General features: G+C 40.5%; 1 protein-coding gene across 1 annotated transcript; it reads right to left on the bottom strand.

Moving 5' to 3' along the window:
• Positions 1 to 9,181: 9,181 nt before the first annotated feature.
• LOC122039077 lies at positions 9,182 to 23,639 on the bottom strand. Its single transcript, XM_042599089.1, has 4 exons — positions 23,454 to 23,639; positions 10,792 to 11,015; positions 9,516 to 10,734; positions 9,182 to 9,451 (listed from the first exon to the last, which is right to left on the bottom strand). Exons 1-4 carry the CDS (start codon positions 23,637 to 23,639, stop codon positions 9,182 to 9,184), a joined length of 1,899 nt encoding a protein of 632 aa, XP_042455023.1.
• Positions 23,640 to 24,698: the final 1,059 nt, after the last annotated feature.

The raw sequence follows: 24,698 nt of genomic DNA, 5'->3' as shown, positions 1-24,698 counted from the left end.
ACTGCTCGCGTCCCTCGATCGGCTACTCGCACTCGCCCTCGAGCTCCCTCTAGCCCCCGAGCCCCACGTACGGCTCAGCCTATTGCTGCAACATCCCCATTGGAGAACCCTTCACTACAAGAATTTTTGGATTTAACCACACCTAATAGACAACAGTTTTTTAAGAAATTGTTGTCTTTTTTCCATTTAACAACAGTTTTATTGAAAACTGTTGTTGTTCACCATAATGTTTTTTAAATAACAACAGTTTTTCAAAACACTGTTGTCTAATGTGTGTCAAAGACAACGGTTTTAAAAAACTATTATCTTTTAGTGTTGCTTATGTGATAATATACAACAGTTTTATTAAACTGTTGTCTATTGAATGTTGTTGAATCCTAAAAACACAACAGTTTTTTTAACTTCATGAAAAAAAACCTAAAACTCACTTCTCTATGACTCTTCAAACGAACAAAAACCTATCTCCGACTCCTCCTTCGCGACTTCTCCGCGAAAGACGCAGCCGCCGCTACCCTCACATTCCCGAAGCCACAGCCATCGCCAGCCGTCGAGGGTGCTGCCGGTTACTGCTAATCACCGCCGCCCTTTCCCCTCTCCCGTGCCCTAGTTTCCTATTGCAGTCGCTCTGACGCAGCCGCCATCGCAGATCACACTGGCACCACTCGACTACCGCCGCCTCCTCGCGCTAGGGCATCGCCATCTGTTCACGGTGTAGAGCCCAGCCTGGCAGTGTCGCCGCATTCCTCTCCAAGCCAACGCTGAGTTCCTCTCCCGATCTTGCCGACGTCGAGCTCCTCTCTTTCGATCCAGCTGCTGTCCGTGGGTTTATTTTTCTGTCATTGTTAAGCTTGATCCTATAGTAAGAGAAGCGTTTGATGTGGCCTATGACAATATTAATGCATTTCATGCTGCTCAAAGGATTCCTGAGAAGGAGATTGAGAATATGAAAGTAAGAATAAGGCACTAGCCTTCTTTTTCTTGTTTATTTTCCTTGTACTTGTGACTGAATTCATAGAATGAACATGCATAAGGGGGTGAGGTGCAAAAGAATAGCACGGTGCATTGCATCTGTTGGCCTTTATGTTCCAGGGGGTACTGCAGTCTTACCCTCAACTGCTTTGATTCTCTCGGTGGTATAGTATCCTTGTTTACAATATCCAATGTTGTAGTCATAGTGAATTTTGACACATTTAGGCAAAAGGATCTGGTTTAACTTTTAATTTATTTATGTATGCACCAGCCTACACAGATTGTCGGGTGCAAAACCATTGTTCTAGCAACTCCGCCTAGTCGTGATGGCAGTATTTGCAAGGTAGCCTTAAAAAATAATCTATCATCACTATCCCTACACTGGTTTTCCATGTTAAGACATAGGTTAACATGATTATGTGACAACAGGAAGTGTTATATTGTGCAAAGAAAGCTAGCGTCACCCACATTCTAAAAGCTGGGGGAGCTCAGGTTCGTCAATTTCTAACCCTTTTCATTCTTTTTTTCTTCAACAAGTCTTTTCTCACAATGGTATCAATGCATTCTATCTTAGGCGATCTCAGCGATGGCTTGGGGAACATCATCTTGCCCAAAGGTAATCCTTACAAACATCTAATACGTTGATTGCAAACCCTCACCATTGAAAGTTGCATCTCTTGTTTGGCAGTATTTTCAAGTTTCTTCTGTCTTTGCTTTATCTGGATTGTAATTTTGTGCTTTGTATATGTAGCTTGATTTTGAGGTGATATCTCTTTATCATTTTGGGAAACTTAATAGTGATAGGTGAGCATCTTGGCTAGAAAGAGTAGGAACTAGGAACACTAGCACTAACTCATCTTCTACTTTTACAAACTTTTTTACAGGAGAGCTGTCTTGCATACAAAATCATCATTTTTGCAATCTTGACCACAAACTATTATTCTCATGCTTCAATTATATATATACATATATTAAGCCTTGTTTCATGAATATGATACTATATTACGGTGGATTTTGTTGCCTGAGCATTGTATGCAAATTTCTCTGCTGCATTCTATATTTGAATCTCTCATTTAGTTAGTACAAAAACATTTGGAATGTAGGCGTTCTGAACCAACGGAGTTAGTGTTGCTTATTTTATTTCATTGAGTAACGAACATTTAATTAAGCTTTGCACTCAAGATTTTGATTTGTGTATTTCAGACATCAGCTATTCACTACCCCCTCCTATAGCTGTTGTGTCAATCCTACATATCATACATGAACAAATATACACCTATATGAGATTCTCTTGTGGTGCAGGATCTCCCTACTAACTCAATCTTTGTTTTCTGTCAAGCTTTTAATTGATACTCCTCTTCATTTGGTTTAAGCATTATGTAATATTGATTGCACTTACTTTTACGTCTATGTTTTAATTGCTTTTTTCAGGTTGAAAAATTTTTTGGGCCAGGAAATCAATATGTTACTGCTGCAAAAATGATTCTCTAGGTATGATAATAATTCTGTAGCCTCACATTTCTATGAATATTGCTCTTATCATTTGATTACATCTACTTACCTTGTTTTAGTCCTATGCACAAATGACTTTTTCCTTGTCATGAGGTACTGGAAATGTAGTGATCAAATCAAATCAAATCTGTAGTATTAATTATCTTGTTTTGTGGTGATTTTTGGAAGAAGATAATATGTTAAGTAAGAAGATCAAAATGTAACAGATAATATGGCCATTCCTTTCTAGATCTTTCAGGAATGAAATGACAGATCAGTTGGCTCTTCTGTAAACTATTAGCTCTTTTCCCTTTGTAGTTAATCAGAAACTTGGAGCTATAGGTCAGATAAGATTTGTTAGGAACAATCATTCAGCTAAATCCCTGCCTTAAGAATAAAATTGAATCTTGTACCTCAGGTACTGTTATTTCCTGGAAAAGTGATTAACAGAAACACAGGAACCAAATTTTATCAAGAAAGTTTCATAGCCAGTGGGAACTATAATAATGTTTATGTTCTTAGCTTAAAAAATTGTGACATTGATAGCCTCTAAATAGTGAATGCAAATATCATTTTTGAGCGATTAAAACTAGACTCAGGATTGGAGTGGAAACAACTACATCATTGCCCAGGTAATACACAAATCATCTACAATCAATTTTCTGACACTTAAAAAGATAAATCTGCTTTGACCTATCAACTTGGGTGTTATTTATTTGTTTCTCCCTAATTCCGATAACCTTTGCCAGTGTCGTGGCTTCATTTTTGATTCCCAGTAATGTGTTCAATTGGTATGGATATATCTCATAGATATTGTATTAGAGATATGTCTCTACAATAGTTAAATTTTTGTTCAATCCTCATAGCTGTTCATTTTGTTGATCACGAAGAGAATGATCCTTGGCGAATACTTTGGCTGATTTGCAGAATAGTGAAGCCATGGTTTCCATTGATATGCCTGCTGGCCCTTTAGAGGTGCTGGTCATCGCCGATAGACATGCCAATCCAGTTCACATAGCTGCAGATCTACTCTCTCAGGTGCAGAGTCTTTTGTTCTATTGTGCCTGTGTTATTAATGTTTTTTGTTGTAATTTTCAGTAGCTGGAATTTATTACCTGAAGACTTGATAAAAATCCACAATGAAACCTTTCAAATTGCTATAAGGATAGTTGTTCCATGGGTTTGGTGCTCTTCTTTTATAAAATCGCTAATTTTACAGGCAGAACATGGTCCTGACAGTCAGGTAGTTCTTGTCATTGCTGGAGATGGTGTCAATGTTGATGCAATTTTAGCTGAAGTGAGCAAACAATGTGATAGCCTTCCTAGGGGAGAATTTGCTTCAAAAGCACTTGGTCATAGCTTTGTTGTATTTTGTTGGTTGCTTATGAAATTTTGTTGGTTGCTTATGAAATTTCTTCAGAATGTTATAGATATTATTTTTGAATGTTAGAAAATTGTATATTAAATTTTATTTTGAAATTTAGTATTTTGAATGATTTATAATATTGGAAAATTGTGCATTAATTTTTTTTATTTTTTATCTAAAAAAGACAACGGTTTTTCACCGTTGTCGTAGATAGTTTAAAACTGTTGTTGAAGACCCTGTTATTAAAGGTAGACGCTCAAAGACAACGGTGAAAAACTGTTGTCTTTGAATGAAAAGACAACGGTTTTTCACTGTTGTAAAACTGTTGTCTTTGCCTTCAAAGACAACGGTTAAAAACTGTTGTCTTTGAGTACCCCCTTTAACAACACAGCCTTTAACAACAGTCCGAAAAGGGCTACGACAACGGTGAAAAACCGTTGGCTTTTTTCTTGTAGTGCTCCCCGGGCCTCTTACATCCCTGGTCTGGGTCTTAGTGCAAGGCTTATGGGCCTTGGCGGAAGAACGAGCAACGTCCCCTTTGCTGATCCTGCTTTCAGAGAGGCCTCTCATGCGGCTTGTCGGGCTCGTGCCACAAATGTACGCCTGAGTCAAAATGTCTCTATTCCTTCTAGACGCACGGCTCGATCGTCTTCCGTCGACTCTGACTCTGACGATCAGCCGCTGTCTCAGAGACGTCGGCACCGAGCTCCTTGCCCAATATTTGACTCTGGCCCATCATCTATCCCTTCTCCTCCAAATGCAGCTGCTTTTCCTACACACCCTCAGGTGACTCCCCCTTCATCCCCGAGTCAGGCAGCTGATCCTCCTCCATCTAATAATCGGGCCGAGCCCCCATCTGCTCCCTCTGCCCCCTCGCCACATGCTCAAGAAGATGAAGCCGGCCCCTCGGAGCGCCCCTTTATTATCCCACCTGCAGTACCTCCTCAAGGACCTTTTTCAGCTCCTTTCGATGCAACCGACGAGCCTTCAGCTCCTCCAAATTCCGCTGCGGGTCCCTCAGGCCCTCCTCCGCTTATTTATCAGGATTATTGCACCACTCTTCCTTCTGAGGCACAATTATGGCCTCGAACGGATATTCCCACCAGCTCCCTAAAAATGAAAGGTCGTCTGGCCACTATATGGGAAGAAAGCCTGCGGCATATGGATTCCTTGCCCCTCCCCCCCCCCCGGCCCAGATGGACCCATTTGCAGAGTTATATACCAAGGTACCCCTTAAAGATTCCCCAACTGTTGCTTTTCTCACTCTTATCAGATACTTCTTATGTGTCGCAGGCCTATGCAGAATCTCTGATAATGAATCATTCTCTCCACGCTGCTCATCATCAGAATAAGATATTGCGAGACCGCGTTGCTGAACTAGAAATACAACTAAACAATCCTACCCAAGCCAGTCATGCTTTGCGAGCGGAAATAAAAGAGCTGGCCAGAAGGAAAAATAGTCTAGAAGTGTCCCTAGCTCTATCCAACCACGAACTTAAAGATCTCCAGAAAAAGCAAAGTCAAGCCGATACTGTGCACCAACAGAATATGGATCAGCAGGCTCTAGAGCAGCAAAGAGCTATGGACCAGTTGGTTCAAAAACTGCGTGCGGCCGAGACTCTGGTGCAGAATCAGGATCAAAAGTTAAAATCACAGGAGGCCCTTTTACAATCTCAGGAGACCCGTCTGAGTTCCCAAGCGACAGACTTGGCCACTGCCAGAAATGAACTAGCTCAGGCTAGAGCCACAACAGAGGGCATGTCAACGACTTTAACGATTTATAAAGAAGGGGAGAACGATCGATGCTTACAGAGCCGCGCTGTGTATCTGCGTTCTCCAGAATTTTGCGCCCAAGTGGGACATCATTTTTCCACGTCTGTTATTTACTGGCCGGGCGGAGCATTACGACAACTTCACGAGCAAGACTATTTAAAATCCATTTCCCCTCCTGAATTCCTGGACCATGATCGAATCCTTAAAGAGATATCAAACGAGATATTCGATCCTTTCGATATACAATGACCTGAAAATTGCTTGTAAACTACTTTATTGTTTCTTCGCTTACTTTTTGATGCTTGCTTTAAGATGCTTAGCTTTGTCATAAAGTTTTTCATACAATCTGTTCTTACATTTCCCGCTTTTCCCGATCCGCCTTTTCAGGTATACTAACCCGACCTATGAGATGAGTCACAGCTAGGCTCATCATTTGGTCTGCACTTCCCGGCCTGTCTTTTCAAACTCGATAAGGTCGTAGGTAATTAGCGCTCCAGGGCCCATCCAGCCTCTTACCTTGTTCATCTTGCAAATAATAAGCTCCGGAAACTAACTTTTTAATGACCTTATAAGGTCCATCCCATTGCGGTGCTAACTTAGTCACATCTCCTATTGGCTTGATTTGCTTCCAGACCAGATCTCCTTCCCCAAAGAATCGGGGAACTACTCTTCGGTTGTAATTTTGTCTCATTCTTTGCCGATAAGCCTCTAGCCGAGCCATCGTTCGATCTCGGGTTTCGCTAATAAGATCCAGCTCAGCTAGCCGTCGCTCCGTATTTCCTTCATCATAGAGTATCCTTCTAACTGACGGTACACCAATCTCTATGGGTACCACTGCCTCATTGCCATAAACCAGGTGAAATGACGTCAGACCTGTGCTTTCCCGAGATGTTGTACGATAAGCCCATAGAATGCTTGGTAGCTCTTCCACCCAATTGCCTCCTACATGCTCTAGCTTAACCTTCAGACCTCGGACTATTTCTCTGTTAATTACTTCAGTCTGACCATTGCTTTGAGGATAAGCTACTGAAGTGAAAACTTGCGTTATATCAAATCCCTTACACCAGGCTTGTATTCTTTGTCCTTGAAACTGCCTTCCATTGTCAGACACCAGCTTATGAGGAATACCAAATCAGCAAAGGATGCTCTTCCACAAGAATTGAATAACCGCATCCTCCGTAATCCGGGTCAAGGCTTCTGCTTCTACCCACTTGGAAAAATAATCCATGACTACCAATAAGAAACGCCTTTGACTGGGTGCCATCGGAAATGGTCCTACGATATCCATGCCCCATTGATCAAAAGGACAGGACACGATCGACGTTCTCAACAAAGCTGTAGGTCGATGTGTCAAGTTCTGATGTTTCTAGCAGGACAAGCAGGTGTTCACCAATCTCTGAGTGTCCCTTTGTAAAGTAGGCCAGAAATACTCGGCCAGGAGTACCTTGCGAGATAACGTCCGACCTCCCACATGACTGCCACAACATCCTAAATGTATTTCTCGCAAGGCCTGGTCGGCTTCCTCTATACTCAAACATTTAAGCAAGGGTCGAGAGAAGGATCTTTTGTATAGCTGGTCCCCAATCATGACATAAGCATGGGCTTGCCTTCTTATTAATCGGGATTCCTCGGGATCTGTAGGTAAGATCCCTTGCCTGAGATAACTAATCACGGGTGCCCGCCAATCAATAGTTGCTCCTGCATTGTTTTGCAAATCTATCTGGGCTATCATAAAGGTTTGCGCCGTTGACCGATCCAGCACCCAAGTAGTTAAGGAACTGGCCATCTTTGCTAATTTGTCTGCTCGCTCATTCTCTGACCGGGGTATCTTTGTTATAGTGACCTCTGTAAATTCTGCCTTCATCTTTTCATAGGCTTCCCGATACATTTGCAATTTATCACAATTTATAATAAAGTTGCCAGTAACCTGTTGAGTCACCAACTGGGAATCTGAATAGATGATTACCCGGGCTGCTCCAACATGTCGGGCTGCTTGCAACCCAGCCAACAAAACTTCATACTCTGCCTCATTATTAGTGGCTCGGAAATTCAATCGCACTGCCACCTGCAGTATATCTCCTTGAGGAGATATTACTAAGACACTGACTCCACTCCCTTGATGATTAACAGACCCATCCACATAAATCTTCCACGTTTCCTCAGGGCTGGCTTGATGTACCTCTATTAAGAAATCTGCTAGGGCTTGTGCCTTAATAGTGGTGCGAGGCTGATATTGTATGTCGTATTCTCCCAACTCTGTGGCCCATTTAATAAGCCGACCCGCAACTTCGACATTAGTCAGTGCTCTTCCCATGGTGCTATTGGTTAAAACTGTGATTGGATGCGATAAAAAGTAAGGTCGTAACCGCTGAGCCATAAGAACCAATCCGTAAACCAACTTCTCGAGTGTCGTATATCGGGACTCGGCGCCCTTCAATAAATGGCTGAAGAAATACACTGGTCGTTATACATTGTCATGCTCTTTAACGAGCACTGCCCCTACAGCCTCAGGGGTGGCTGACAAATAAACCCATAAGGGTTCCCCTATAATTGGCTTAAAAAGAGAAGGCAGGGTCTCCAGATACTTCTTCAACTCTTCAAAAGCTTTAGTGCATTCTTCATCCCACTGGAACTTGGAGGCTTTCCTTAACACCTTGAAAAAAGGGGCGGCCCGATCCGCAGATATGGAAATGAATCTTGACAGGGTTGTTATTCTGTCGAACAGCTTCTGAGTTTCCTTTAAATTCTGAGGCGGCTGCATATCCTTGAGTACCTGAACTTTTTCAGGATTGGCCTCTATTCCTCGCTCGGTCACCAGATAACCTAAGAATTTTCCTCCTTTAGCCCCGAATAGACATTTCAAGGGATTGAGCTTCAACCCATACTGTCGAAGAGTTCTGCACGTTTCCTCCACATCTTTGATCAAGTTTTCAGCCAGCGGGAACTTGATAAGTATGTCATCTACGTAAACTTCCACATTTCGCCCGATCTGCTCCCGGAAGATTTTATCCATCATTCGCTGGTATGTGGCTCCGGCGTTCCTGAGGCCAAAGGGCATGACAGTATAATAGAAAGTACCGTCAGCCGTAATAAAACTAACCTTCTCTTGATCTTCCCGGGCTAGAGGTATTTGATGATACCCCTGGTAAGCGTCCAGCATACATATTCTTTCGCATCCGGCTGTGAAATCCATCATTTGATCAATCTGAGGCAGAGGATAACAGTCTTTGGGGCTGGCCCGGTTAAGGTCTCGGAAATCTATATATACTCTCCACTTGTTGTTAGGCTTCTTTACCAAGGCCACGTTGGAAAGCCATGAGGGAAATTGCACTTCTCGAACATGTTCGGCCTTCTTGAGCTGGTCCACCTCGGTTCTTATTATTTTATTCTGGTCAGCTGAGAAATTTCTTTTCTTTTGCTTCACGGGCCGGGACTCAGGTAACAAATGCAACTTGTGCTCAGCCACCTCTGGCTTAACCCCAGGAAGTTCCTCCGTAGACCAGGCAAATACATCCCTATTGCGGATTAAACACTGAATTAATTCTTCTTTGAGGGAAGAGGACAGATCGCTCGCAACCCTAGTCAGACTCTCAGGTCGCTCAGCATGTAGTTGCACTTCTTCCCAGGGGATAGGCTCCTCAGATATAGGAAGATGCTCCTCTTGAACGACATGAACACCTCCATCCTGCATCCTTTGATGTTTCCGAGCCTCAACTCGGACCATATCGATATAACATCGCCGAGAGACCTTCTGTTCCCCTCTAACTTCCCCGGCCTACTCGCCCACAGGAAACTTGATTTTTTGGTGAAAGGTGGAGACAACGGCCCTAAATTCATGCAGGGCGGGCCTCCCTAGGATAACATTATAAGAAGAAGGGGAATCCACCACTATAAACGTGCTCCTCCTTGTGCGCACCAGTGGCTCGGTCCCCAGAGATATAGCCAGCTTAATCTGACTCATATGCTTCACTTCATTGCCCGTGAATCCATATAAAGAGGTGGCTACTGGTTGAAGCTCAGCAGCATCAATCTGCATTTCTTCAAATGCAGTCCTGAATAGAATGTCGACTGAACTCCCGGTATCGACAAAAACCCGAGCCACTCGGTTGTTGGCAATGATGGCTTTGATGATGAGTGCGTCGTCATGAGGCAACTCCAAGCCCTCCAGGTCTGCTGGCCCAAAACTAATAACAGGGCCAGCAGCTTGATCCTGACTGCACCCAACAGCATGAACCTCCAATCGCCGAACATGAGATTTTCGTGCTCTCCCTGAGTCCCCGTCGGTTGGCCCCCCTGAGATCATGCCTATCTCTCTGACGGCCGCATTGCCTCTGTTCTCAACTTCTCGTGATCCTTCTGGCTCTTTTCCTCGGCCAGGCTGATGAGTGCCTGCGAGGTCAGGGCGAGATGGCCCGGCTTGTCCCGCCACCCTTTGTTCTTCCATCATCTTGATTAACTGAGGAGCTAGCTCAGGTGGGGGCAAACCCATCTCAGCAACTCGCTTAGAGTCCCGAGCAAACTGAAAGCAATGGTTAGTATCATGTGTATGGGATCTATGATAAGTGCAATATCGATTACTCCCTGGCCTAGGTCGGGGGATATGTACAGCGGCCACTCGAGGGGCAGGTCGAATTTCGGGTCCGGAATGAAAGGCAGGTCGGACCTCCCGGGCTCGTGGCAGAGGTTGAGGGGGTGGTTGAGGCGCTCTTCTTTCCTGCCTGTTGGTGGGAGGAAGTGGTTTTTCGGCCTTCCTGCGAGCTGCTTGTGCTTCTTCTACCTTGATGTAAGAAGCAGCTTTTTCCACCATCTCATCAAAATTCCGAGCAGGATTCTTAATGAGATCTCTGAAGAATTCACCTTCTCCCAATCCATGGGAAAAGGCACTCATCAGAATCTCCGAAGTGGCAGTGGGAACATCTTGAGTCACTTGATTAAAGCGGTTTATATAACTTCTTAGGGGCTCAGTCGGCCTCTGCTTTAGAGCGAAAAGACAATGATCTGTCTTTTGATATTTCTTACTGCTGGCAAATCGGCGCAGAAAAGCCGTTTTGAAGTCCAGGAAACAGGTGATGGACCCTTGAGGCAACCCGTCAAACCATTTTAAGGATGAACCAGATAAAGTATTTAGGAAAGCTCTGCATTTAACAGCATCGCTATATTGGTGCAGCAGGGTTGCGTTTTTGAATTTTCACAGATGATCTTCCGGATCCTTGCTCCCATCATATTCTTCGATCGATGGAGCTCTATAACCCTTAGGCAGTCTTTCATTTAGAATCATGGCTGAGAAAGGTACTTTCTCGTCTGGATCCTCGGGGAATGCTTCAGGTATAACAAGGGCCTTTCCCTTCTTCGAATCTCGCGGCTGTGAACTCTCAGCTACAGATGCTTGAGGCTGCTCCTGTTGGTGCGGGTAGCACTAACGGTCTAACCCAGGTTTTGATGAATGACAAATAGGTTAAGTTAGTTGTGTTGTTGTCTGACACTTTGATCAAGTGTGCAGGAAAAGTCCAGCTAGGTCGACGGGCTGACCGGATAGCTGGCGAGAAGTCCAAGCGGGTCGACGGGCTGACCGGACGCTTGGCGAGAAGTCCAGACGGGTCGACGGGCTGACCGGACGTCTGGCAGGTAAGTGAGGTAAGTCACTGGAGGGGAGTGACTGTGAGGACGCGTTCCCGGGAAGGGGACATTAGGCGTCGATCCGGCTTAGATCCATTTCGGATATCTAAGTCGAGATCGTGACTAGATTCCGGTCTCGGAAAGACGGAATCTAAGTCATACTTTGCTTATCGATAAAACTGTGCTAACATTCTTTGCTGCAGGGTACATTTGCCTCGGACTAACCTTTTCTTGCAGGAGAAGGACTTTCTGGAGAAGAGGGGTCCGGGCGCCCGGAGGGGATTCGGGCGCCCGGAGGTCCGGGCGCCCGGAGGCAAGTTTTATCCCCAGGACGACGTTGACACTTGGAGAATGCTGGTTGGGAGTGTTACGTCACATTCCAGGCGCCCGAAAGATATAAAAGAAGCCCCAGGCAGGAGCTTCAAAACATCAGTCTTCTGAGAACTCTGAATCCAATCACTCTGCTGCTCTGCGCTCCAACGACGCTCACAAAGCTCCGACGACTCACTCCGGCTCTCCTTCTTAATTTATTGTTTGTCGGTTAGCTTTGTTTTCCTTCTTTTCATTAGCAATATTTGTACGTAAATTGTAATTATCCGAATTGCTAGTGAATTGCCCAATGAAAGTACTCAAGGAGTACGGGCCTTCGAGTAGGAGTCGTCACAGGCTCCGAACGAAGTAAAAATCAACAGTGTTCATCTCTTTACTTCTTTACTTTTCCGCTGCGTCTTAACTCGAGATTTTCGAATCGATATTCACCCCCCCCCTCTATCGAATCTAACGGTCTTACAAGTGGTATCAAAGCCGGTACCGCTCTGATTTGGTGCAACCACCAATCAGACAGGGGGTGAAATCATTTTTTTTACAATTCAAAACTGATATTATTATCTTTTTGGAAGATTTTTTCTCTCGTTGCATTTAAAATCTAAATTGGTACAACACCAACTTAGAGTTTCTATTTCTCCCGCACTGCTAATCCAAGACGAAGTCTTGGGATTTTTTTTTCCAGTTAATTTAGTGTGTGCAGGATAAGATGTCTAACAAGAAGGCTTCAGCACAGTACGTCCTCCCCTATTCAACGGGGATGATTTTTCGTACTGGAAGAGGAGAATGGAGGTCTACATGAAGACAGACTACGACCAATGGATGAGCGTCACAAGGATTTACAAAATTCCAGTAGACAACTCCGGGAACATACTAGACCCTGAAGACTGGACAAATGATATAAAGAAAAAGGCATCAATTGAAAACAAAGCCATCAATACTCTACACTGCGGACTAACACGAGAAGAACTGAACCGAGTCGGACCGCATCAAAACGCTAAGGAGCTTTGGGATAAACTGATCGAGCTGCACGAAGGAACAAGCGACGCGAAGGTAACAAAAAGATTTGTTGTTAAATAAAATTTTTAATATAAAAATGCAGGAAGGAGAAACGGCAAGTCAGCTCCACGCGAGGATCAAAGATATCCTCAACGGTCTCCACGCGATAGGCCACCAAATGGAGAACCGAGACTTAATAAGGTACGCGTTAAATGCTTTTCCGCGAAATAATTTGTGGGCATCAATTGTAGATGCCTACAAAATTTCAAAAAATTTATCTAAATTAAAATTGGATGAACTCTTCTGTGAATTAGAACTTCATGAGCAAACTAACGCCGGGGTCGAGAAAGGTATAACTTTATTTGCAGGTTCCTCTAAAGAAAAGAAGAACAAACCCGAATCTGAAGAAGATTCCGATCAAGACTCTGAAGACGAAGAACACCTGGTGAACCTGGTAAGGAAAATGTTCACCAGGAAAAAGAGAAGCTTCAGCAAACAGGATCTTCAGAAGATCAGTTCGCCAGCCGACTCAAGAAATGTCACATGTTTCGGATGTAACAAAAAGGGGCACTACAAGAACGAATGCCCAAGATTGAAACTTGACAAACCAAAGTCAACAAAGAAGAAAGCCCTCAAAGCAACATGGGACGATTCCTCCTCAGACGAATCGGAAGGAGAAAAGCACCAAAGTCACCTCGCGCTGATGGCTCGCGAAGCTGAAACGGAAGACGAATCAGAGGAATCGGAAGACGGGTCCGAACCCGAATCGAGCCACGAGTCCGCACTCGTTTCCGAAGGTTCCGAAGAGGTATACCTAAACTTAAATCATAAATTCTTTAGAATTATCTCGTGTTTAAATAAAAAATTAGTTAAATTGGAAAATGAAAGTAAATCTCTTCTTGAGGAAAATCAAAACCTCAAGGAACAATTAAAAAATTCGAATCCAACTCAAGACCGAACACTTGAGGAGGAGAATTTATCATTAAAAAATGAAATTAATAAGTTAAAAGAATTGTTGGAAAAATTCACAACAAGATCTAAAAATTTAGATTTAATTCTAAATAACCAAAAGGCATGCTATAATAAAACCGGACTTGGATATAAGTCAAACTCAAACAAAACCTTTAAATCATTATTAACCCAACACAAAGCAACCAAACAAGCTTGGGTCCCGAAAGCGTGCTTAACCACACAAGTAGCACTTAATCAATTCTATATACCTAAAGATAAAATACATTATATAAACTTGAATAAATCAGATCAAAAACTAAAATATAAATTAAAATCAAAATTCAAAACTCAACAAAATTTAGATTATCACCAAGTTGATTATAACTATAAAAAGAATCGACACAAACCCAAAATCTAAATTAATGGCCAATAATTCAGGGGGAGGCTCCAGAATAGCTGGCACCTCCAAAACTAACCTACCCGACAGGGTAACCCAAAACAAACTAACCCGGCAGGGTAATTAGGATTGGTTAAAGAGAGACCAAGTTTAACTTGACTCATGGTACTGGTGAAGTTTTTGGATGATAGTACGTTAGGGAAGCTTGGGCATCGCATGTCTAGAAAGATATGGTTTCGATCTGGTGCATTTGGCCAAGTGGAACTGACCGAAGCTACCCTTAAACGAATCCTAACCAGTTAGACCAAGATTTAGTACTAAGTTTCGTGGATAGGACTATTCGGAAAACCTCGAAAGGTTGGTTACTTCTAATGATGTCCTTGTGACTCACCAAGCTTAGAAGTTTATCCGAAGAATGCCTATTTGTGGAAACCAAAGCTAAGTCTGAATCTAACACAAGTTAAAACAAAACTCTGTAATCTAACTAATTTCATCTCACAAAATCATAGGATTCCTTGATTGATAATATAAATCGGGTGAGATGAATAAAACTTAAAAATTATTTTCAAAATTTTCACTTAAAAATTTGTTTTTAAACTTAAAAATTATTTTCAAAATTTTAACTTAAAAATTTGCTTTTGAACTTAAAATTACTTTCAAAATTTTAACTTAAAAATTTGTTTTTTCCTTAAAAATTATTTTCAAAATTTTAACTTTTTAAACTTAAAAATTATTTTCAAAATTTTAACTTAAAAATTTTGTTTTTAAACTTAAAAATTATTTTCAAAATTTTAACTTAAAAATTTGTTTTTAAACTTAAAAATTACTTTCAAAATTTTAACTTAAAAATTTGTTTTTAAACTTAAAAATTATTTTCAAAATTTCTTTTTAAACTTAAAAATTATTTTCAAAATTTTAACTTAAAAATTTGCTTTTAAACTTAAAAATTACTTTCAAAATTTTAACTTAAAAATTATTCTTAAAAATTTGGTGTTAAACTTAAAAATTATTTTTAAAAATTTGTTTTAAATTATTTGCAAAATTTTAAAAATTTCAATTTTAAACTTAAAAATTATTTTAAAAACTTTAACTTAAAATTTTTAAAACTTAAACCTATTTCAAACTCCAAAAAAAAAAAAAAAAAAAAAAGGAAAGTCACACCGGGGACACCCGCCACACCGAGATGATGGCACTTCTTCGATCCTTGGGATCTGGACCACCCCCTTCATCATCGCAGTAGCTTTAGTGATGACCTACTTCTGTAGCTACACTATTTGTAAAATATTTTGGATTTATCTAGTGACATTTCAAACTTACATTGAATATGTTCTATCTCAATAGACTAGGAAATTTCAAAAAAAATTCAAAAATAATTTTATCAACTTATAGGCTAAACTTGTTTGTTTTCAAAATTTCCATTTTTAGACTTTCAAAAACAGTTTTTTGACTTAGACTAGGTTTACATCCTTAGAAAGCATGTACCCATAGGACTAGTTTTTGAGCATCTCACCAACACCCTAGGGTTACCTTGCTTGTGTTTGACAAACATAGAAAGGGGTGAGATGCATAGGCCAACTGTCCGGACTTAAGATGCTAATTTCAGTGCATCAACATAAGTCTGGACGTTAAATACAATTCAGATATTAATCAGATTAAAGTTCATCAGTCAAGTCAAACACTGACTGGTTGTAATTAACTTAATCTGACTAACCAAGTGAAAGCTACTATCTTCTGATAGTTAGTTAGTACCTAATTGGTTAGACAGCTGGTTAAAGTGATGTCAGGTTCAGGGGGAGGAATTAATTAAAAAATTTTTTCCTTTATATAAAATATTTTAAATCTTGTTTGAAAAATGTTCTCCCAAAAATTTCTTAAACCTACTTTTGAAAACTAACTCTTATAAAACTAAGTTGTTTTTAAGAATTGGGTTTTACTTTTTATTGAAAATTGATTCTGAAAATTAGATTTAACTTAGTTTTGAAAATTGTGGAAATTAGATTTTTCAAAACTTAAGTTTACAAACTAAGCTTCTCAAAATCACTTTCCTTACTTTTGAAAATCAATTTTCAATATCAACTTGCTTAAAATTGTGAAAATTCTTTATTTTAAATCACAAACTTTTTATCCTTGTTACTTAGTCTTTGAAAACTCAACTTTTCAAGTATTTTAAACCATGGTTTAGAAAATAGTACTTTTGAACTTTAAAATTTTGATTTTTGAAAATTAGATTTAATTATTTTTACTTTATCAAAATTAGTTCTACCAAACTCCTTTGAAAACTAAAAGTAAAGTTCAAAATCAATGTTTACAAACTGAAATTTGATTTGCAAAAACTCAAGTGTTAAAAATTATGAAAGTTAGATTTTTTCAAACTTAAATCACTGTCAAAACTTAACTAGCTTTCTAAAAGCTAAAAGCTAAATGCTTTAAACGAATTTTCAAAAGCTTAAACTCCCCCAAGTCAACTTGACTATCTTTTTACTGTTAATTTTATCAATATCTTTGAATTTTTTTAACCAAACTTTTTATTACTCTACACTATGCTTATTTACCCCTGCTTTCTTTTTTATGAATGCCAAAGGGGGAGAAGGGTTAGGTGGTTAAGTTAGCTAAACCAATTTGAAAACACAAACTAACTTTAAAACCACACAAATGCATGTTGTTTCGTACATATGCTTTCACTAACTTAACCAGGTTGTCATTCCATCAAAAAGGGGGAGATTATTGGTGCGGGTAGCACTAACGGTCTAACCCAGGTTTTGATGAATGACAAATAGGTTAAGTTAGTTGTGTTGTTGTCTGACACTTTGATCAAGTGTGCAGGAAAAGTCCAGCTAGGTCGACGGGCTGACCGGATAGCTAGCGAGAAGTCCAAGCGGGTCGACGGGCTGACCGGACGCTTGGCGAGAAGTCCAGCTAGGTCGACGGGCTGACCGGATAGCTGGCGAGAAGTCCAAGCGGGTCGACGGGCTGACCGGACGCTTGGCGAGAAGTCCAGACGGGTCGACGGGCTGACCGGACGTCTGGCAGGTAAGTGAGGTAAGTCACCGAGGAGAGGGATCCAGTGAGGAAAAGGAACATTAGGCGTCGATCCGCTTAGATCCATTTCGGATATCTAAGTCGAGATCGTGACTAGATTCCGGAAAGACGGAATCTAAGTCATACTTTGCTTATCGATAAAACTGTGCTAACATTCTTTGCTGCAGGGTACATTTGCCTCGGACTAACCTTTTCTTGCAGGAGAAGGACTTTCTGGAGAAGAGGGGTCCGGGCGCCCGGAAGGGATCCGGGCGCCCGGAGGCAAGTTTTATCCCCAGGACGACGTTGACACTTGGAGAATGCTGGTTGGGAGTGTTACGTCACATTCCAGGCGCCCGGAAGGGATCCAGGCGCCCGGAGCAGCATATAAAAGAAGCCCCAGGCAGGAGCTTCAAAACATCAGTCTTCTGAGAACTCTGAATCCAATCACTCTGCTGCTCTGCGCTCCAACGACGCTCACAAAGCTCCGACGACTCACTCCGGCTCTCCTTCTTAATTTATTGTTTGTCGGTTAGCTTTGTTTTCCTTCTTTTCATTAGCAATATTTGTACGTAAATTGTAATTATCCGAATTGCTAGTGAATTGCCCAACGAAAGTACTCAAGGAGTACGGGCCTTCGAGTAGGAGTCGTCACAGGCTCCGAACGAAGTAAAAATCAACAGTGTTCATCTCTTTACTTCTTTACATTTCCGCTGCGTTTTAACTCGAGATTTTCGAATCGATATTCACCCCCCCTCTATCGAATCCAACGGTCTTACAAGTGGTATCAGAGCAGGTACCGCTCTGATTTGGTGCAACCACCAATCAGACAGGGGGTGAAATAATTTTTTTTAATTCTAAACTGATATTATTATCTTTTTGGAAGATTTTTTTCGTTGCATTTAAAATCTAAATTGGTACAACACCAACTTAGAGTTTCTATTTTTTCCCGCACTGCTAATCCAAGACGAAGTCTTGGGATTTTCTTTTTCCAGTTAATTTAGTGTGTGCAGGATAAGATGTCTCAACAAGAAGGCTTCAGCACAGTACGTCCTCCCCTATTCAACGGGGATGACTTTTCGTACTGGAAGAGGAGAATGGAGGTCTACATGAAGACAGACTACGACCAATGGATGAGCGTCACAAAGGCTTACAAAATTCCAGTAGACAACTCCGGGAACATAGTAGATCCTGAAGACTGGACAAATGATATAAAGAAAAAGGCATCAATTGAAAACAAAGCCATCAATACTCTACATTGCGGACTAACACGAGAAGAACTGAACCGAGTCGGACCGCATCAAAACGCTAAGGAGCTTTGGGATAAACTGCACGAAGGAACAAGCGATGCGAAGGTAACAAAAAGATTTTTTTAAATAAAATTTTAATATAAAAATGCAGGAAGGAGAAACGGCAAGTCACTCCACGCGAGGATCAAAGATATCCTCAACGGTCTCCACGCGATAGGCCACCAAATGGAGAACCGAGACTTAATAAGGTACGCATTAAATGCTTTTCCACGAAATAATTTAGGGCATCAATTGTAGATGCCTACAAAATTTCAAAAATTTATCTAAATTAAAATTGGATGAACTCTTCTGTGAATTAGAACTTCATGAGCAAACTAACGGGTCGAGAAAGGTATAGCTTTATTTGCAGGTTCCTCTAAAGAAAAGAAGAACAAACCCGAATCAAGAAGATTCCGATCAAGACTCAGAAGAAGAACACCTGGTGAACCCGGTAAGGAAAATGTTCACCAGAAAAAGAGAAGCTTCAGGAAGATCAGTTCGCCAGCCGACTCAAGAAATGTCACATGTTTCGGATGTAACAAAAAGGGGCACTACAAGAACGAATGCCCAAGATTGAAACTTGACAAACCAAAGTCAACAAAGAAGAAAGCCCTCAAAGCAACATGGGACGATTCCTCCTCAGACGAATCGGAGGGAGAAAGGCAAAAGCACCAAAGTCACCTCACGCTGATGGCTCGCGAAGCTGAAACGGAAGATGAATCAGAGGAAACGGAAGACGGGTCCGAACCCGAATCAAGCCACGAGTCCGCACTCGTTTCCGAAGGTTCCGAAGAGGTATACCTAAACTTAAATCATAAATTCTTTAGAATTATCTCGTGTTTAAATAAAAAATTAGTTAAATTGGAAAATGAAAGTAAATCTCTTCTTGAGGAAAATCAAAACCTCAAGGAACAATTAAAAAATTCGAATCCAACTCAAGACCGAACACTTGAGGAGGAGAATTTATCATTAAAAAATGAAATTAATAAGTTAAAAGAATTGTTGGAAAAATTCACAACAAGATCTAAAAATTTAGATTTAATTCTAAATAACCAAAAGGCATGCTATAATAAAACCGGACTTGGATATAAGTCAAACTCAAACAAAACCTTTAAATCATTATTAACCCAACACAAAGCAACCAAATAAGCTTGGGTCCCGAAAGCGTGCTTAACCACACAAGTAGCACTTAATCAATTCTATATACCTAAAGATAAAATACATTATATAAACTTGAATAAATCAGATCAAAAACTAAAATATAAATTAAAATCAAAATTCAAAACTCAACAAAATTTAGATTATCACCAAGTTGATTATAACTATAAAAAGAATCGACACAAACCCAAAATCTAAATTAATGGCCAATAATTCAGGGGGAGGCTCCAGAATAGCTGACACCTCCAAAACTAACCTACCCGACAGGGTAACCCAAAACAAACTAACCTGGCAGGGTAATTAGGATTGGTTAAAGAGAGACCAAGTTTAACTTGACTCATGGTACTGGTGAAGTTTTTGGATGATAGTACGTTAGGGAAGCTTGGGCATCGCATGTCTAGAAAGATATGGTTTCGATCTGGTGCATTTGGCCAAGTGGAACTGACCGAAGCTACCCTTAAACGAATCCTAACCAGTTAGACCAAGATTTAGTACTAAGTTTCGTGGATAGGACTATTCGGAAAACCTCGAAAGGTTGGTTACTTCTAATGATGTCCTTGTGACTCACCAAGCTTAGAAGTTTATCCGAAGAATGCCTATTTGTGGAAACCAAAGCTAAGTCTGAATCTAACACAAGTTAAAACAAAACTCTGTAATCTAACTAATTTCATCTCACAAAATCATAGGATTCCTTGATTGATAATATAAATCGGGTGAGATGAATAAAACTTAAATTACTTTCAAAATTTTAACTTAAAAATTTGTTTTTAAACTTAAAAATTATTTTCAAAATTTTAACTTAAAAATTTGTTTTTGAACTTAAAAATTACTTTCAAAATTTTAACTTAAAAATTTGTTTTTTTTCCTTAAAAATTATTTTCAAAATTTTAACTTAAAAATTTGTTTAAATTTAAAAATTTGTTTTTAAACTTAAAAATTATTTTCAAAATTTTAACTTAAAAATTTGTTTTTAAACTTAAAAATTATTTTCAAAATTTTCACTTAAAAATTTGTTTTTAAACTTAAAAATTATTTTCAAAATTTTAACTTAAAAAACTGTTTTTAAACTTAAAAATTATTTTCAAAATTTCTTTTTAAACATAAAAATTATTTTCAAAATTTTAACTTAAAAATTTGCTTTTAAACTTAAAAATTACTTTCAAAATTTTAACTTAAAAATTATTCTTAAAAAATTTGGTGTTAAACTTAAAAATTATTTTTAAAAATTTGTTTTAAATTATTTGCAAAATTTTAAAAATTTCAATTTTAAACTTAAAAATTATTTTCAAAACTTTAACTTAAAATTTTTTAAAACTTAAATCAATTTCAAATCTCAAAAAAAAAAAAAAAAAAAAAAAAAAGGAAGTCAAAAACCAGGGGCGGGCGCCCCTGGTATTCTCACCGGGGACACCCGCCACACTGAGATGATGGCACTTCTTCGATCCTTGGGATCTGGACCACCCCCTTCATCATCGCAGTAGCTTTAGTGATGACCTACTTCTGTAGCTACACTATTTATAAAATATTTTGGATTTATCTAGTGACATTTCAAACTTACATTGAATATGCTCTATCTCAATAGACTAGGAAATTTCAAAAAAAAATTCAAAAATAATTTTATCAACTTATAGGCTAAACTTGTTTGTTTTCAAAATTTCCATTTTTAGACTTTCAAAAACAGTTTTTTGACTTAGACTAGGTTTACATCCTTAGAAAGCATGTACCCATAGGACTAGTTTTTGAGCATCTCACCAACACCCTAGGGTTACCTTGCTTGTGTTTGACAAACATAGAAAGGGGTGAGATGCATAGGCCAACTGTCCGGACTTAAGATGCTAATTTCAGTGCATTAACATAAGTCTGGACGTTAAATACAATTCAGATATTAATCAGATTAAAGTTCATCAGTCAAGTCAAACACTGACTGGTTGTAATTAACTTAATCTGACTAACCAAGTGAAAGCTACTATCTTCTGATAGTTAGTTAGTACCTAATTGGTTAGACAACTGGTTAAAGTGATGTCAGGTTCAGGGGGAGGAATTAATTAAAATTTTTTTCCTTTATATAAAATATTTTAAATCTTGTTTGAAAAATGTTCTCCCAAAAATTTCTTAAACCTACTTTTGAAAACTAACTCTTATAAAACTAAGTTGTTTTTAAGAATTGGGTTTTACTTTTTATTGAAAATTGATTCTGAAAATTAGATTTAACTTAGTTTTGAAAATTGTGGAAATTAGATTTTTCAAAACTTAAGTTTACAAACTAAGCTTCTCAAAATCACTTTCCTTACTTTTGAAAATCAATTTTCAATATCAACTTGCTTAAAATTGTGAAAATTCTTTATTTTAAATCACAAACTTTTTATCCTTGTTACTTAGTCTTTGAAAACTCAACTTTTCAAGTATTTTAAACCATGGTTTAGAAAATAGTACTTTTGAACTTTAAAATTTTGATTTTTGAAAATTAGATTTAATTATTTTTACTTTATCAAAATTAGTTCTACCAAACTCCTTTGAAAACTAAAAGTAAAGTTCAAAATCAATGTTTACAAACTGAAATTTGATTTGCAAAAACTCAAGTGTTAAAAATTATGAAAGTTAGATTTTTTCAAACTTAAATCACTGTCAAAACTTAAGTTTTAAATTAAATCGTTTACAAACTAAATGTTCAAAAGTAAACTCCCCAAACTTGACTATCTTTTTACTGTTAATTTTATCAATATCTTTGAATTTTTTTAACCAAACTTTTTATTACTCTACACTATGCTTGTTTACCCCTGCTTACTTTTTTATGAATGCCAAAGGGGGAGAAGGGTTAGGTGGTTAAGTTAGCTAAACCAATTTGAAAACACAAACTAACTTTAAAACCACACAAATGCATGTTGTTTCATACATATGCTTTCACTAACTTAACCAGGTTGTCATTCCATCAAAAAGGGGGAGATTGTTGGTGCGGGTAGCACTAACGGTCTAACCCAGGTTTTGATGAATGACAAATAGGTTAAGTTAGTTGTGTTGTTGTCTGACACTTTGATCAAGTGTGCAGGAAAAGTCCAGCTAGGTCGACGGGCTGACCGGATAGCTAGCGAGAAGTCCAAGCGGGTCGACGGGCTGACCGGACGCTTGGCGAGAAGTCCAGCTAGGTCGACGGGCTGACCGGATAGCTGGCGAGAAGTCCAAGCGGGTCGACGGGCTGACCGGACGCTTGGCGAGAAGTCCAGACGGGTCGACGGGCTGACCGGACGTCTGGCAGGTAAGTGAGGTAAGTCACTGGAGGGGAGTGACTGTGAGGACGCGTTCCCGGGAAGGGGACATTAGGCGTCGATCCGGCTTAGATCCATTTCGGATATCTAAGTCGAGATCGTGACTAGATTCCGGTCTCGGAAAGACGGAATCTAAGTCATACTTTGCTTATCGATAAAACTGTGCTAACATTCTTTGCTGCAGGGTACATTTGCCTCGGACTAACCTTTTCTTGCAGGAGAAGGACTTTCTGGAGAAGAGGGGCCCGGGCGCCCGGAGGCAAGTTTTATCCCCAGGACGACGTTGACACTTGGAGAATGCTGGTTGGGAGTGTTACGTCACATTCTAGGCGCCCGGAAGGGATCCAGGCGCCCGGAGCAGCATATAAAAGAAGCCCCAGGCAGGAGCTTCAAAACATCAGTCTTCTGAGAACTCTGAATCCAATCACTCTGCTGCTCTGCGCTCCAACGACGCTCACAAAGCTCCGACGACTCACTCCGGCTCTCCTTCTTAATTTATTGTTTGTCGGTTAGCTTTGTTTTCCTTCTTTTCATTAGCAATATTTGTACGTAAATTGTAATTATCCGAATTGCTAGTGAATTGCCCAACGAAAGTACTCAAGGAGTACGGGCCTTCGAGTAGGAGTCGTCACAGGCTCCGAACGAAGTAAAAATCAATAGTGTTCATCTCTTTACTTCTTTACATTTCCGCTGCGTTTTAACTCGAGATTTTCGAATCGATATTCACCCCCCCTCTATCGAATCCAACGGTCTTACAGCTCCTTCTTGAGGCTTTGCGCTTGGGGCTCCGGATGATAGTATCCCATACCAGGTTCGCGATAAGGATGTTGAGGAAAGACCTCAGGTTGCTTTCTTTTGGAACCCCGATCTGAAACAGGGAGGGGCTCCTTGGAAGCCTCAGCAGGGGCTTGTCGTGGTCGCGAGACAGTTGCCTGTCTCTCCGAAGCTGCCAATCTTTTGGCCTCCTTGAAGAGTTCATATTCTCCAGCGGTCATAGTGACATGAATGCGGCCAGACTCCTCCATCGTCACGTTCCGGATCAGGATGTTGTGTTTCCCACAGACGGCGCCAAATTTGATCTCGTCCGGAAGCTGAGTCGGATGAAGGCGGGCCTTGTTGTACTAAAAGTTAACGGAGAGTCGTCGAGATGCTGAGTCAGCGAGGTACCCCCTTGGAACGATTCGCGCGGGCAGTTCCACGAAGAGAAATGATCAGGATGATGACGATATGGCTCTGCACACACTCCGACAAGTCCACCAGTCGTTAGAGACCCAAAACCAGGGAAAAAGTCCCCGGGTCAGGCCCTCCGATGCTCAAGTTGGATACTTTTTCCCCAGAAAATCACAGAGAAAAGACGGAAAGAAAAGTAAAAGACTGGTAAGAAAATGACGAGTGAGCGTCCCTGCGTAAGGGACAAAGCTTCCCTTTTTATACTGCAACCGAGGCTTCTGGAACCTGGTGAATGTCAGGGAATGTCGGATGACAGGCTTTGTCTGGCAGTGATCGACACGTGTCTTTCTCTTATAGGCTGGCGGATGAACCAAGAAGGATATGAGCTTCCCCCCGTTAGAATATTCCCTGACATGTGATGATTTTTCTCTGACAAGTGGTTACGATTTCTTGCAGGTCTATTTGTCATGTAGTGTCTGACCCTCTGACCCACCTTTGTCTGTGTTACTCAAAGCCTGCACGTTGGGTCTAATTCCTGACCCGCTTCTATCTGCTTTCATCCAAGGCATGAACGTCCCGACCTGCACGCTGGGCCTGATTCCCGACCTGCATATGCTGGCTATTATCCATGGTATGACCGTACCGACCTGCACGCTGGGTCTGATTCCCGGCCCCCATATATTTGCTTTCATCCAAGGCATGAACGTTTCGACCTGCACGCTGGGTCTGATTCCTGACCCACATTTATTCGCTTTTATCCAAGGCATGAACATCCCGACCTGCACGGTGGGCCTGATTCCCGACCCGCATCTATTTGCTTTCATCCAAGGCATGAACGTTCCGACCTGCACGCTGGGTCTGATTCCTGACCCACATTTATTCGCTTTTATCCAAGGCATGAATATCCCGACCTG

The sequence above is a fragment of the Zingiber officinale genome, chromosome 1A (genome assembly GCF_018446385.1).
Source record: "Zingiber officinale cultivar Zhangliang chromosome 1A, Zo_v1.1, whole genome shotgun sequence".
NCBI classification, from domain to species: domain Eukaryota; kingdom Viridiplantae; phylum Streptophyta; class Magnoliopsida; order Zingiberales; family Zingiberaceae; genus Zingiber; species Zingiber officinale.
The sequence above is the reverse complement of the archived record's forward strand: the minus strand, read 5'-3'. Positions and strand labels throughout refer to the sequence as shown.

Excerpts from the sequence above, each read along its gene's own strand:
- LOC122039077 (XM_042599089.1), bottom strand. The coding sequence starts at position 23,639 with ATGGAGGAGTCTGGCCGCATTCATGTCACTATGACCGCTGGAGAATAT. Across the intron at positions 11,016-23,453 it reads CCAAAAGAAAGCAACCTGAG|TGCTACCCGCACCAACAGGA; the intron begins GTCTTTCCTCAA and ends TTAGACCGTTAG. Across the intron at positions 10,735-10,791 it reads AAGGATCCGGAAGATCATCT|AGCTTTCCTAAATACTTTAT; the intron begins GTGAAAATTCAA and ends TGTTAAATGCAG.